The sequence below is a fragment of the Balaenoptera ricei genome, chromosome 1 (assembly GCF_028023285.1).
Source record: "Balaenoptera ricei isolate mBalRic1 chromosome 1, mBalRic1.hap2, whole genome shotgun sequence".
NCBI classification, from domain to species: Eukaryota; Metazoa; Chordata; class Mammalia; order Artiodactyla; family Balaenopteridae; genus Balaenoptera; species Balaenoptera ricei.
In genome coordinates, this window is record NC_082639.1 from 112,380,823 (window position 1) to 112,397,079 (window position 16,257).

At 45.5% G+C, this 16,257-nt stretch overlaps 1 protein-coding gene across 4 annotated transcripts in view; it reads left to right on the forward strand.

Moving 5' to 3' along the window:
* Positions 1-16,257, forward strand: part of IL6R (interleukin 6 receptor) — a 79,972-nt gene that overhangs the window by 16,128 nt on the left and 47,587 nt on the right. For 3 of the 4 annotated variants that reach the window (XM_059932565.1, XM_059932558.1, XM_059932535.1), the window contains exon 2: positions 15,124-15,468. In XM_059932565.1, the coding sequence (XP_059788548.1) occupies positions 15,384-15,468 (85 nt within the window). In that variant the 5' untranslated portion in view covers positions 15,124-15,383. Of the gene's footprint in view, positions 1-15,090; positions 15,469-16,257 lie in introns of those variants that run through there. The other variant, XM_059932541.1, reaches the window with a different exon arrangement.

The following is a 16,257-nucleotide window of genomic DNA, read 5'->3' on the forward strand; positions in this document are numbered from 1 at the left end:
TGGTGTGGGTCTAGTTTCATTCCTTGTTTTAGACACTCAGCCGACTCTTTCAGTCCAAGAACTCATCATGTCTTTTAGTTCTGAGAAATCTTGAATTATTCAAATTATTTTTTCCTCTCTATTTTCTCTTTTCTCTCTTATTATTCAAATAGTGTACTTCTTGGACTGTTTTTCTCATTTTCTTATCTTTTCCTTTTATACTCTATTGCTTTGGTTTTTTTTGGCTATAGTTTCTGGAACATTTCTTTAACTTTATCTTTCAACTCTTCTAGTGAGTTTTTAATTTCTGCTGTCATGTTTTTAATTTTCAAAGAGCTCTTTTTTGATCCTTGAATGTTTTCCCTCTTTTTAAATAGCATTTCATTTTTGTTTCGTGAACATAATATCTTTTAGTGTCTCTCTGAGAATATCAGTGATACTTTTTAAAAAGTCTTCTTCCTGCACAGACTGTTTCAACAAGTTGCTTTTCACTCTGTTTTTTTTTTTTTTTTTTTAATTTTTGGCTGTGTTGGGTCTTCATTTCTGTGTGAGGGCTTTCTCTAGTTGTGGCAAGCAGGGGCCACTCTTCATCGCGATGCGCGGGCCTCTCACTATCGCGGCCTCTCTCCTTGCGGAGCACAGGCTCCAGACGCACAGGCTCAGTAGTTGTGGCTCACGGGCCTAGTTGCTCCGCGGCATGTGGGATCTTCCTGGACCAGGGTTCGAACCCGTGTCCCCTGCATTAGCAGGCAGATTCTCAACCACTGCGCCACCAGGGAAGCCCCCCATTCTGTTTTTTTGTTTGTTGGTATCTTCTGTGCTGAAGGTTTTTACTCAGGTGTGTGGTAATCCTAGACAGTCTGATTATTTCTGAGAGGCAAACTGTATCAGTCAGGTCCCAAAAGTAAACATAGTTTCACTCAAACTAGGGTAATTTCAGGAGGCTTTATTTACAAAATGGCTGTTTACAAAGGCAGAGTGGAGGAGCTGCGTCTCTGGTGGAGAGACACAGGGAGGCCGAGGTGACATCAGAGAGGAACAGAAGAGCAAACGGCCCAGCCTCGTCTTCCTCCCTCGCTCCTGTTTACTTCCTGGCTTCCACATTGGTCAAACCAACCAGAAGTTGGAGGGTGCGGGAGCCTGCATATCTTCCGTACCTGGGAGCGTCCCCAAGCAGAGGGCAGGGCGGAGAGGAAGGAGGTGCGGAGGAGCAGATGGGAAATATCTGACACAGGAACCAAGATGCTGACCGGAAGCTCTGGGGAGGGGTGGAGGTGGGGTATCTGAGTGGGACTGTTTGCTGGGAAAATTCCCAAATGTCTGAATCTTTAGGTCTTTCCTCTCAGGCTCGTCAGATTTCCTGGAGAAGAATCTAGCAGTTGCCTTCCAGCGGGGAACACTGGTCTGGCCCCCCGTATTCTGGTTGCGGAAAGGAGCAGAGGGCTGTGGGCCTTGGCATTTAGCATTCAGCACACACACAGCCAATCCTCTTCTTCTAGAAACCTCGCCTATGCTCTCAAATGTGCCTGATGTCCCCCAGTTCAGAGGTCCTGTTTTGCCCTGTTTAGAGAATAAACCTGTAGATTTCTGTGGGAGTGAAAGGGAGACAGTTACCCCATAATAGAAGGTAGAAGAGGGAGATTGAGAGAGCTGCCTCTTAAATAGCTTTCAACCACCCCTCCCTATTCACACACACGCGCACACACACACACACACACACACTCAGTTTCAAAGGTCCTTGGAACTGTCAGCTCATGAGTCTTTTGAGGATTTTGTGGAATAAATTGTCTTTCCCTGCTGGCAGTTTTAGGATATGGCTTTCTCAAGTTGGCTAAGTCAGTTAACACTGACACATGGGTGACTTTCCGGTTCCTGGCCTCTGCCTGGAAGTCTCAAGTCTTCTTTGGCTGAAACACAGTATATCTGGAGAGGGCTTATGGGAAAGGGGAAGAAAAGGCATCCTGGGGCCAGAGTGTGAAGTGTTTTGAGGAGACTGTACTTTTCTCTAGAGGCTGTGGGTTTGGGGATGGGAGCTAACAACTTGGGTCTAGCTATATGGGCCCTTTGGTAAGTTTATCTGGGTCCCCATTTTCTATTGGCTCCTGTGTGGTGACTCAGTAGGGTGTGAGGAAGGAAGCAATGAACTATAAAGTGCTATACCGTGATACATTATTTTTCAAATGCAGACAGAATTTTCCTGTCTTTATGTCTTCGCTAATACTGTTGCTTCTGCTTGGAATTTTCTGTCTTCTCCCTCACCTCTCCATCTCTATTTACAGACATGGTACATTTAAGTCCAGCTCAGTGTCAACTCCACTATGAAATTGATGCCCTCAAACTGAATAGGAACTCCCAAACTCCCAAACCTTTAATGAAGGCCACTTTTTTCTCACCTCCATTCCTGTCTGTATTAGCCAGAGAAATGAAACCATTAGGATATATATCCTGTGTGCGTGTGTGTTATCTCTCTGTATATCCTATATAAATCTCTTTTAATAAAGAGATTTATTATACAGAATTGGCTCATGTGATTTGAAGGCTAGCAAGTCCCAAGATCTGCAGGGTGAGCTGACAAGCTGGAGCCCCAGGAGAGCTGATGGTGTAGTAGTTCTGTCCAAATCTCACTTCCGCCTTTTGCTCTTCCAGCCCTCCCAATACCTTTGTAACTAATTCCTTATATTTCATTCCATCAATTGAAAAACATGTGGAGGGACTTCCCTGGTGGTCCAGGGGTTAAGACTTAGCCTTCCAATGCAGGGGGTGTGGGTTCAATCCCTGGTCAGGGAGCTAAGATCCCACATGCCTCAGGGCCAAAAAAACAAAACATAAACAGAAGCAATATTGTAACATATTCAATAAAGACTTTAAAAATGGTCCACATCGGGCTTCCCTGGTGGCGCAGTGGTTGAGAATCTGCCTGCCAATGCAGGGGACATGGGTTCGAGCCCTGGTCTGGGAAGATCCCACATGCCGCAGAGCAGCTAGGCCCGTGAGCCACAATTGCTGAGCCTGCGCGTCTGGAGCCTGTGCTCCGCAACAAGAGAAGCCGTGATAGTGAGAGGCCCGCGCATCGCGATGAAGAGTGACCCCCACTTGCCGCAACTGGAGAAAGCCCTCGCACAGAAACGAAGACCCAACACAGCCATAAATAAGTAAATAAATAAAAATAAATAATTAAAAAAAAAAATGGTCCACATCAAAAAATCTAAAAAAAAAAAAAATATGGAGTGGCTTTTGCTTTCTTGACCATACTCTGATTTATAAAAAGCAGACTTATCTATTTTATGGATATTATGATATCCTTCCTGGAAGTACAGTAATTTTGAATTGGTCTTTCTCCCTTCCACATATTTTGTTTTTTTTTTTTTAATATAAATTTATTTTATTTATTTATTTTTGGCTGCGTTGGGTCTTCGTTGCTGTGCGTGGGCTTTGTCTAGTAGCGGCAAGCAGGGGCCACTCTTGGTTGCGGTGTGTGGGGTTCTCATTGTGGTGGCTTCTCTTGTTGCAGAGCATGGGCTCTAGGCACGCGGGCTTCAGTAGTTGTGGCACATGGGCTCAGTAGTTGTGGCGCCGGGCTTAGTTGCTCTGCGGCATGTGGGATCTTCCTGGACCAGGGCTCGAACCCGTGTCCCCTGCATTGGCAGGTGGATTCTTAACCACTGCACCACCAGGGAAGTCCCTTGTTGGCTTATTTTTTAAATGTCATATCCAAATACAATATCATGAAGATTTTTCTGTATTTTTCTTTTTGTTTTTTGGCTGCGTTGTGCAGCATGCGGGATCTTAGTTCCCCAAACAGGGATCAAACCCATGCCTCCTGCATTGGGAGCATGGAGTCTTAAACACTGGACTGCCAGGAAGTCCTTTCTGTATGTTTTCTTCATTTTGAGTTAATTTTTGTATATGGTGTTAGGTAAGAACCCGACTTCCTTTTGTTTTTGTTTTTTGGCCGCACCCGGAGGCTTGTGGGATCTTAGTTCCTCAACCAAGGATTGAACCCGGGCTAAGGCAGTGAAAGCGCTGAGTCCTAACCACTTGACTGCCAGGGAATTCCTCCTACTTCTTTCTTTTGCACGTGGATATCCAGTAGTCCCAGCACCATTTTTTGAAAAGACTGTCCTTTCCCTGTTGAATGGTCTTGGCACCCTTGTCAGAAAATCAATTGGCCATATCAAGTACAGATTCCTCAACAGCACTGAAAAAAAAATCAATTGACCATATGTATAAAGATTATTTGGGAGCTCTCTAGTCTATCTCATTGACCTGTATGTCTGTCCTTATGCCAGTACCACACTGTTTTGTTTTTTTAAAAAAATAAATTTATTTATTTATTTATTTATTTTTGGCTGTGTGAGTTCCTCACTGCTATGCGAGGTCGCGGCGAGTGGGCGCTACTCTTCGTTGCGGTGCGCAGGCTTCTCTTGTTGTGGAGCACAGGCTCTAGGCGCGCCAGCTTCAATAGTTGTGGCACACGGGCTCAATAGTTGTGGCACTAGGGCTTAGTTGCTCCTCGGCATGTGGGATCTTCCTGGACCAGGGCTTGAACCCATGTCCCCTGCATTGGCAGGTGGATTCTTAACCACTGCACCACCAGGGAAGTCCCACCACACTGTTTTGATTACTGTAGCCTTGTAGTAAGTTTTGAAATAAAAAAGTGTAAGTCTTCCAATATTATTCTATTTTTTCAAGACTGTTTTGAGTATTCAGGATCCTTTGAGATTTCATATAAATTTTGGAATGGGTTTTTCTATTTCTTCAAAAAGTGACATTGGAATTTTGATAAGAATTGCATCGAAACTGTAGATAACTTTGGGTAGTATCATCATCTTAACAGTATTAAGTCTTCCAATCCATGAACACAGGATGTCTTTCCATTTATTTAGGTCTCTTTTAATTTCTTTCAGCAATGTTTTGTAGTTTTCAGCATACAAGTGTTTTGCCTTGTTGGTTAAATTTCTTCCTAAATATTTTACTTTTGTTGATGCTATTGTAAATAAAATTGTTTTTTGAAATTTCCTTTTCTGATTGTTCATTGCTAGTGTATAGAAATGCAACTGATTTGTGTCTGTTTAGTTTGTACCTTGCAACTTTGCTGAATTCATTTATTAGCTCTAACAAGTTTGTGTGTGTGTGTGCGTGTGTGTGTGTGAGATCTTTAGAATTTTCTTAAAAAATAAGATCATGTAGTCTGTGAGCAGAGATAAGTTTACTTACTCCTTTCCAATTTGGATGTCTTTAATTTCTTTTCTTTGCCTAATTGCTCTGGCTAGCACTTATAGTACTATGTTGAATAGAAGTGGCAAAAGTGAGCACCCTCGTTTTGTTCCTGATCTTAGGGAAAAGCTTTCATTCTTTCACCATTGAGTATGATGTTAGCTGTGGGTTTTTCATATATGGCCTTCATTCCCTCTTCCACTTTGATTAAAACAAAGACTCCTTGAATAAAATTGTGAACATTCTTTGGTTATTCATCCAATAAATATTTATTAAGTGTCTACTCTGTGCCGGGAACTTGTTTTATGCACTGAGGATAGAGTGATGACGAGACAGACACATGCCTACGAGAAGGCAATAAGGGTTCTAAGCAAAAAAAGAGTGATATGATAAGTGTGAACTAGTGCGGTGAATATAGAGAGATGCAGATGGATTTGAGATCTGTTCTGGATCACAGTGCTATAACGAACTGGATGACAGAGAAAAGGAGAAGGAGGAGTTAAGGATGACTCTTAGGTTTCCGACACGGGCAGAGGGTTGGGCAAGTCCCCGAGGTAGAGAGCACAGGAGGGAGATCAAATCGTGAGAGGACGAGGATGGCTCAGTTTTGGACACATTGAGTTTGAGCAGCACATGAGACCTCAAAGTGGAGATGTCAGGTATGCAGTTGTATGTGCTGATCACAAGTGCCAACGAAATATTTGGGCTGAAGATAAACATTTGCGAGTCAGTGGAAGTGGATGAAATAGACTAGAGAGAGAATGTTTGGGAGGAGAAGGTGGCCTAGGGAGTAATTTCAGCGTCAGATTGAGGAGGAAGAGTTTATAAAAGAGACTGAGAGGAGTGGCCAGGAAGGTGGGAGGAAAGTGTGATAGTAAGGAAGCCAAATGAGTGAATTAAGAAGGAAGGAATGGTAAACCTGTCCAAGGCTGCTCAAAGGTCACATATAGTAACCCTAGAGCATGTTTCTGTATTTCTTAATCTGGATGGCAGTACATGGATGTCTATTGTATGATTCTTTTTACCTTTATATGTAATTAATATAGTATTATATGTAAGAGTAATCAATTATAGGTATAATTAACATGAACAATTATTAATATATTAGGTATTAGCTTAAGATAAGAAGGGCACAGTCTGTCCTTCTTATCTTTGAATTTGTTGTAGTGCCAAGCTCCAAGTTTGGCACATGGCTGACATCCATTAAATATTTGTTAGAAACATAATGCTATTTCCTAGCAACATGCTGAGTTAATACTATGTGCCTGGCACTGTGCTAAGCGATTCACGTGTATTATCTCATGTAATCCTCATGTCCACCCTATGATTTTGGTCCTACCCTTGGTCCTATTTTACTGGTAAGGAAATCAAGGCTGGGAAAGATTAACTAATACAAAGATGTCAAACTGAGTCTGTCTGACTCAAAAGCTTCAAACATTTATTTCATTTTATTTATTTATTCTTTTAAACAGCCTTATTGAGATATAATTTACATGACATGTAATTCTCCCAATTAAAGTGTACAATTCGGGACCTCCCTGGCGGTCCAGTGGTTACGACTCCAAGCTCCCAATGCAGGGGGCCCGGGTTCGATCCCTGGTCTGGGAACTAGAGCCCACATGCACGCTGCAACTAAGAATCTGCATGCCACAACTAAAAAGATCCCACATGCCGCAGCGAAGATCCCACACACGGCAAATAAGATCCCACATGCCTCAACTAAGACCCGGCACAGCCAAATAAAATAAATCAGTAAGTAAATATTTTAAAAAATGAAGTGTACAATTCAATGGGTTTTTTTTTTAGTATATTCATAGATATGTGCAGCCATCACCACAGTCTATTTTAGAACATATTTATCACCTCAAAAAGAAACACAATAACCTCTAGCTATCACCCCTCTATTTCTTCATCCATCCCCTATGCTCCCAGCCCTAAGCAACCACTAATCTACTTTCTATTTCTATAGATTTCCCTATTCTGGACTTTCATATAAGTGGAATCTTATAATATGTGGATTTTTGTGACTGCCTTCTTTCATTAGCATTATGTTTTCAAGGTTCATTCATGTATGTATCACTACTTTATTCCTTTTTATAGCTGAATTATATTCCATTGTACGGAGATACTGAATTTTGTTTATCCGTTCATCCACTGATAGACATTTGGGTTCTTTCTGCCTTTTAGCTATTATAAATGATGTCTCTTTAATATTTGTGTACAAGTGTTTGTGTGGACAAATATTTTTATTTCTCGTGGGTATATACTCGGGAGTGGAATTGCTAGGTCATATGGTAACTCTATGTTTAATCGTTTGAGGAACTTCCAGAATGTTTTCCAAGGTGACTGTATCATTTTACATTCCCACCAGAAGTATATGAGGGACTTTCCTGGCAGTCCAGTGGTTAAGACTCTGCGCTTCCACTGCAGGGGGCACGGTTTTGATCCCTGGTCTGGGGAACTAAGATCCCACATGTCGTGTGGCCAGAAAAAACCCCAAAACCAAAAAAAACCAATGCTGTTCTTCAATTAAAATTGAATCTTAAAAAAAAAAGTGTATGAGGTTCTGATTTGCTCACATCCTTGTCAGCACTTGTTATTATTTGACTTTTAAATTCTAGCTGACTCAAAAGCTTTTAATCTCTATGCTATATCACTTGAAATTTAATAAAATTATGTTCAGCATGATCCAGAAAAGTGTATAAATTTAGCAAAGAGACTCATGAAAACTGTCAGTACAAATAAGGTTTTTTCCTTGGAGGAAAATGTCAGTTAGCAGAAAAAAAAAAAAGATACAAGTAACACCTTCCTTCTCCCATAAATAACACCCATCTCCACGGGGCAGACGCGGTTATCACACATGTAGATTATTATTATCATGCTAACAGTTCCTGAGCACTTCCTGGGTGCCGGGACTGAGCTAAGTACATCAGATAGTTTTCTCAGTTAATCCTCACAATAGCCCTGTGCAGTAGAAACTCTTACTATTCCTGTTTTACAGATAAGGAAAAATGAGGTTGGAGAAATGGGGTTTAGAAATTATCCAAGATCCTCAGCTGGTCAATGGCAGAGCTGGATTTGAATTCGGGCAATTTGGCTCAGGAATCTGCTTACACATGTATGTCTGCACGTATATATACAGCTACACATACAGGAATGATTGCTAAAGAGCCAGCTAATGGACACAAATGGAGTAGATGATCAGCGATGGGAAGGGTAATTATTACTCAACCCTTATTCTGTGAAAATCCAGAGTGTAATGCAGCTTCTGCTGGGAAGTGAAAGAACAAACAGCTCACATGTACTCGTGAAATCCAAGTTTAGACTATCTTCCAGGAAAGGTAAAATGGCAGACAGAGGTAGTAACTGCAGAGGCCCCAGCCCTGAGAAAGACTACTGTTGACGGCAGAAGCAAACTGGTCTGGAATGTTAAGTCTGCTGGTAAATCGTTCTCTATTCCAGAACGCTGTTTAACCCATGAAGCTAGAAGGGGCCTAAGAGAGTGTCTAATAACCAAATTCTATTGCAACCTGTTCACTTTATGGGTGATATAATGAGCTATAATTAAAAAACATATTCAGATGGACTCTTCTGTCTAGAAAAAAATGTGCTTTGGGAAAATTTACTTTTACATTTTTGAAACAAACACTCATATAGGACCTACCACGTGTGGGGCATTGTTATAAACATTTTACATATGTAATTAACTTAATTCTCATAAAAATCCCATGAGGCTACTTTTTTTTTTTTTTTAAAGATTGATTGATTGATTGATTGATTACTATGTTGGGTCTTCGTTTCTGTGCTAGGGCTTCCTGTCGTTGCGGCAAGCGGGGGCTACTCTTCATCGCGGTGCGCGGGCCTCTCACTATTGTGGCCTCTTTTTGTTGCGGAGCACAGGCTCCAGACGCGCAGGCTCAGTAGTTGTGGCTCACGGGCCTAGTTGCTCCGCGGCATGTGGATTCTTCCCAGACCAGGGCGTGAACCCGTGTGCCCTGCATTAGCAGGCAGATTCTCAACCACTGCGCCACCAGGGAAGCCCCATGAGGCTACTTTTATTTCCCCTATTTTACAGATGGAGACATTGAGACATAGTGACGTTAAGTAATTTGTCTAAGGACATACAGCTAATAAGCGGCAGAGCTGGAAATTGAGCCCAGGCAATCTGGCTCCAGAGTCTGTGTACATAGAATTATATTGTATATTGCATTTTTAAAAGTCCACACTCTGAAGGAGTTTCAAGTAAATCCTTTAATAACATGGGTCATCTCCCTTCCCCACCTACTCAACATTGCATCTATTTTATATATCTGAATTTTCAAGCCCCTAGTTTGTTTAATTTTATAATTGTGATGCTTTTTTTAAAATGTGGTAAAATGTACATGATATAAAATTTACCATTTTAACCATAATTAAGTCTGCAGTTCAGTGGCATTAAGTACATTCACATTATGTACAACCATCACCACCATCCATCTCCAGAACTCTTTTCATCTTGCAGAACTGAAACTCCATCCCTATTAAACAATAATGTCCATTTCTGTCTCCCCTCAACCCCTGGCAACCACCATTCTACTTTCTGTCTCTATGAGTTTGGCCACTCTGAGTTCTTCGTATAAGTGGAATCATACAGTTTTTGTCCTTTTGTGTCTGGATTATTTTACTTAGCAAAATGCCTTCAAGGTTCATTCATGTTGCAGCATGTGTCCGAACTGCCTCTCTTCTTAAGACTGAATAATATTTCATTGTATACAGATACCATATTTTGTTTATCTGTTCATCCAAAGATGGACACTTGGGTTGCTTCCACCTTTTGCTATTATGAATGATGCTGCTGTGAATATGGGTGTACAAATATCTGTTTGAGTCCCTGTTTTCAATTCTTTTGTATATATGCCCCAAAATGGCATTGCTAGATCATATTTCATTTTAATTGTGCTGCTTTTTAGCAGTTACAAAGTTATAACATTCTATAAACATTACAAAAAGGGGAGATTTTATAAACCCTTTCTGAGAATGGTGCTAAAAATCCCTTCTCAAAGATGTGAGGTATACACACACACACACACACACACACACAATGGATACAGTGGAATACTACTCAGCCATAAAAAAGAATGGAATTTTGCCATTTGCAACAACATGGATGGACCTAGACGATATTATGCTTAGTGAAATAAGTCAGACAAATACTGTATATTATCACTTATAGGTGGAACCTAAAAAATAAAACAAATGAATATAATAAAACAGAAACAGACTCACAGATATAGAGAACAAACTAGTGGTTACCAGTGGGGACGGGGGGGGGGGTAGGGGATTAAGAGGTACAAAATACTATGTATAAAATAAATAAACTACAAGGGTATATTGTACAGCACAAGGAATACAGCCAATATTTTATAACTTTAAATGGAGTATAATATATAAAAATATTGAATCACTATGTTGTACACCTGCAACTAATATAATACTGCAAATCAACTATACGTCAATTTTTAAAAAAATCCCTTTTCTGAGGGCCAACTCAGCTGGTGATGTGATGAAAAAGGGAAGGGACAATGTATTAAGCTCTGCTGCAGATGGTGAATGGAGAGAGCCTGAGTGCTTTGTGGAGCTGGGGTTCACCTCCACTGTGAAGGTGGAGAAGTCTTCCCAGGCAGGATGAGGGTGCCGGGCCCTGGTTGGGGCTTGATCTTTGGGGGTGCTGCTGACCTAAGACACTGAGTTCTGCTGATTAGAGGGGTTCCCATATTATACCTCAGCTGGCCGCATGCTGTCAACCTCCTTCCAGCTGAGGAGAAAGGGAGGGGAAAGTTTCAGGGAATAATGAGCACCTTCCGGTAATTATTGATTAGTCAGGGCAGGAGGCCAGGGGAGGGGTCTGCAGGTCAGCCCAATCCCACTCCCCCACCCTGCTGCACTTCTTAGGATTATCATTGCCCCTAAAAGTGAATAGAAAACAAAGCGTATTGTTTTAAACTCTCCCAGATGAGAATAGCCCTAACACAGCAGCCCAAGCCTGGAGGGCATGGGGGCAGGGAGAGAATTAAAAAAAAAAAAAAAAAAGACTCCTTTGAGTCATTATATCTGGGATCTTGGCCAGCGGTCGCTGCCTGTTTCATCTTTGGCAAACCAGTCTCCCTCAGGAGGTCTGAGGGCAGAGGAGCAGATGATGAAGAATACCTTTTGGATTCAAAACAATCTATGTATTTATTCTATGGGGCCTCCAACAGACTTCTGTCTGTGGCAGACTTTAAGAGGCTTAATCTCTTCAGGTCAAAGGTGAGAGAGGACTTGCTGGTTGGGAAGGAGTCTGATAAAAGCAGTACCACAAGGACCTACTGTATAGCACAGGGAACTATACTCCTCAATATTTTGTAATAACCTATAAGGGGAAAGAATCTGAAAAGAAAAGTAGATATATATATGTATAACTGAATCACTTTGCTGTACACCTGAAACTAACAGAACATTTTAAATCAACTATACTTCAATTAAAAAAAAAAAAAAGTGGCGCCAGCCCAGAGCTTCTCCCTCTAGGGGAGACCAGGGTAACTGCAAGGACACACAGTGAGTGGAAGGAGAGGGTCTGGGAGGCCCAAGAAGGGCGTGTCCCAAATGCCAGGGACCCCCAGCCTACTCTCCCCTCCAGCCTACTTATCCCTGAGCGCCTGCTGTGATGGGATCGACAGATGTCCTGCAGTGTCCTTGGTCCTGTGCCCACTGCGCCATCCCTCAGTGAGAGTTCTGGGTCAAGAGCCAGACTTCACTCCAGAGCTGCCAGGTACCAGCTGTGCAGTCTTGATCAAGTCATCTCACTTCTCTGAGCCTCAGCGTAATCTTCTGAAAACTGGGGACACTATCTCCTAGTTCTCGGGGTTAAGAAATTCAAAGGAGATCAAGTTGCGAAAGCATTTTGTAAGCAGCACAGTTACCCAAGAGAGGTGCCCTGGTTAAAGTCCTAGCTGTCCCTTCTACTGCAGGATCACTGCAGTGAGTCTGGCAATCGAGGTCCCCAGGGTGCTTCAGCCCTGTCTGGTCTTTATTTCTGATTTCTGGTGACCAGATAGCCCCATCCTCACTCTGCAATTCACCCCAGAGCTCTTGCCAAGTCTATATCCCCCACAGGCCTGAGTCTTCTCTTCCGGGGGGCAAAAAGTCTCGCCTGAGACACTGGTGACCCCCATGGGTGCTGGCATCAAGAACCAGGCCTGGGAGAGGGCAGGTCAGGCTGAACTGAACATGTATGTTTTCTTCTCTTCCTTATCAGTGTTTTTCACAACAAAGCCTGGAATGTTGGCCCATGAATTTTGAACCTTCACTTAGTGCAGAACTCAGGTGGGGCTTGAAGGAGTTCAGAGAGTTTGCTCAGACTGTACCCCAGGGGAGGCCACATCTCCCCGACAAAGGCCCTCCACATGCCAGGCCCTGCTCAGCCGTGTGGATACAAAGATGAGCTTTATGGTGTGGCAGGGAAGATGGGGTGGTGAACAAAGTCGGGAGGGGGTTTTGAGGCAGCACAGAGACAGACCACCTAATCCAACCTCGTGGATGATAGGATTGCAGGGAAGCAGTCAGCCTTCCTGGAGAAGACATCCCAGGTGAGTCTTAAGGGTTAGTAGGGTGTAGGACAAAGGAGGGTGTCGACTGAAAAAAAAAGCACAACCTAAAAGTTGAGAGTTCTGTTTAATTTAGCAGACATTCTTAGGACTTCAAGACAGCATCTCAAATAAATCTGAGAGACTGCTCCGAAGAGGCAAGAAGGAAACCAGGATATACAGGAGTTTTTGCAACAAAAGACCAGGTAGTCAGAAGATCAAAAGATTACTGTTAATAAAAGAAAACCAGATATCTCAAGTTAAGGAATTTAGTGCTTTTCTATGTATGGGAAGGTGCAAGAGTCTGGGCTCACTGAAATCATTCCTTTGATATGCACCTCAGCTACCTGGGGCCAGTATCCTGTGCTTTCTCATCCTGAGTTTCCTCAGGGGGCACCATGGGGGTAGCAGGGTGACGGCTTGATGGCTGCAACATCCTTTGTTTACTAATAGGGCAGGCAACACTTTAGTTCTCTAGGGGGATTTCTGGCAGAGGGAATAACTTGAACAAAGGTGTGGAGTTGAGAGGACATAAATAATATTGTAGAAACAGAATTATATTCAAGCTTGGAGATGCAGAAAATGAGGCTGAGAAGATAAAGATAGGCCAGATATTTTCATATGAACCACAATGCCAATAACTTGCATATTGTTGCTTTCGTCACACAAATCATGAAATAGAGGCTCTGAGAGGTTAAGTAGCTTGCCCTAGTCACACAGCCAGCAAATGGCAGAGCTGAGATGGGAACTCGATCTGTCTGACTCCAGAACACAGGCTCCGGCTGGTGGTTTGGACGGGGCAGCCCACTTCGGTGCAGAAGCCAGGTGCGTTCTGAGACACCTGTTCTTGGGCTTGAACATCCCTCCTTCAGATTCTCCTCCCTGAGCAGAGGGCTTTCTGCAGCCTTCTGGTTTCAGTCCCCCTTTGATTTTTTTTCAGGTCTGTATCTGCCACAAATAGAGGGGAAGGGGGGCAACCACAGTGGGAACCACCTTCCAGGCCGCCTGCAACCTCATTTTAAATATCAGGAGAGAGGGCCAGTGGCCAAAAGATCTACCTTTCAACATGCCTTTTTTTCACCCCTGTCTGTGGGTGTGGCCAGAGCAAGCCCACCCAAACCAGCCTCCGTCAGGAGGTGGGTCAGGGCATGTGCCTAGTTCTGCCAGGCACCGCTGATGGGTGGTTCCCACAGAGAAAGCCAGATGCACCGGGTGTGAGGGCTGCATTTCAGAAGCTCTGTTTCTTCAGACCAGGTCCTATCCACTGGGGGCTTCTGTCAGGCCACACCCATTCCTGCTGTCCCAGGAACCTGGATCCTGGTTAGGATCAGTCTGAAGCCCAAAGTGGAAAAGCACATTCTAATTAGCAGTTGCTGGGCCAGAAACTTCTTAGCTGAGACCTTATTTCAGCACTTTGCGCTCCCTCCAAACTCGGCTCTGAGGCCACCCTGTCAGCTTCAGGCTCCTTGGGGAATCTTGGTGAGCCCTTTCAAGAGCTGGTTGTGGTTGCTTCTGAAAGCCAAGCACCAGTTTCTGTCTGTCAAATCAGGAGGGCAGACATGCACGTTTTGACATCGATTGAGCACCTGTGGTCTGGACCCTGTGTCATGTGTCTAGAGCTTCACAACCACGGTATCTTCATAAACATCCCGACCACTATAGACTTTCTTATATCTGACAGATGAGGAAACAGAAGCTCAAGGGATTTCAACAGAAGTCACAGACACAGTAGGTGGAGGTCTGGATGGGAACCCAGGTCTTTATCTGCTTCCAAAGTCCAAACCTTCTCCCTGCCCGTGCTGCAAGGAACAGACAGGCACGGAGAGAGAATGTACCTTTACAGTAGTGAGTCACCTGATGCCCAAGCCTCATCCCAGATCCATTAAATCAGAATGTCTGGGGGTGGGACCCAGGCATCGATGGTTTTCAGGGCTCCCAGGTGATTCCAAGGGTCAGAAAGGGCTGCCAAGCACCGCTTTACTGTAACGGTAAAAGGCACATCGCCTCCTCTAGGGCTCTCCAGGTGCTCCTTTCACAGAGTAATCCTGGTCACGAAACCAAAAATCAAAACCGAGCCGGTGGTGTCTAATTCCCCTGCTCTGATCAACAGAAGTCGGGGGGAGGGCCCCCGGCTGAGCTCGTCCCCGCCGGGTTCGGGGATCCTGCCCTCGCGGCTCAGGTGCGGCGCTGCGGCAGGAAGCCACCCCTCCGCTCGGCCGGTGCGCGGGGCTGTTGCGCCATCCGCTTCGGCTTTCGTAACAGCACCCTGGGACGGCCGAGAGACAACTCCAGTGCGAGTTCCTCAAATGTTTTCTTGCGTTGCCAGGACCGTCCGCTGCTCTGAGTCATGTGTAAGTGGGAAGTCGCACTGACACGGAGCCTGGCCAGAGGGAGCCGAGCCGAGAGCGGCGCGGGGCTCGGGGACTCGCCGTGCGTGCAGATCGCGGGGCCCCAGGGGATGGGGGCTGCCCTCGGGGCTTAAGCCCGCCCGCCGCCCCGCCCCGCCCCGGCCGCCAGCTCCCGACCCGCGCGTCCGCCCGCCCGCCCGCCTCTCTGGGACCATGGGGCATTAGCCGAGGAGGAAGCATGCTGGCCGTCCGCTGCGCGCTGCTGACCGCCCTGCTTGCGACGCCCGGGACGGCGCTGGCACCGGGGGGCTGCCCCGCTCCAGGTAAGGGCTTCGGGCGCATCTGGAGTGCTGGAGCAGCCGGCGGGTGAGGGAACCGCTGTGGGCGCCGCAGACGCGGGGAGGCGGAGGGAGGCCGGAGAGGTGACGGCTCCCCTTGTCCGGGGCTAGCTTGGGTTCCCGCGGCACAAGGTGAGGCACCGGGCTGACCCAGCTGTCCGGTGGCGGGTGCTCGCTCGCGCGCGCGCCCCCTGCTGCGTCCTGCGCCTTTGGCCCGGCGCGCTTTCCCCGTGACTGCCCTGCGGCCGGGTAGCTCCCTGCGGTCTGCGTACAGGACTTGGTGTGTTCTCAGAAACCTGATTCTCTTGTCTCCTTCCCAGTGCCCCCAAGAGTCCTTACACAACTGCGGCCCGGGTTACTTTAAAAGGAGATGCCCTCGCGGGGTGGAGTTCCTGCCCGGGGCGTCCTTTGTACCAGCGCCCCCTTTGCCCCTCAGCTTTGGGGGAGGCATCCCGCCTGGCTCTCCCCTCAGCCCCCCGGGTTTATGTGTGGATGACAGTGCCTTGACTGTGAAGGGAGTGACATCATGGGCGCTGAGTCACGGACCCTCCCGCTGCCCCGCTGCCCGCGTGCCTCAGCCCTGGGAATTTAAGCCAAGTGGGGAGGTTGGCCAGGGATTGGGACGTCTTGAGGCTGGCACGCACTGGACTCCACTTCCAGACGAGAGAAGGAGGGGTGAGGCAGAGGGCACGGGGCACTTGTTGCTCCTGTGGACTGTAATCTGCCTCTGGCCGCCAGTCCTTTCTCTGGGCTCTGGCGGCATGCCCAGCTGCG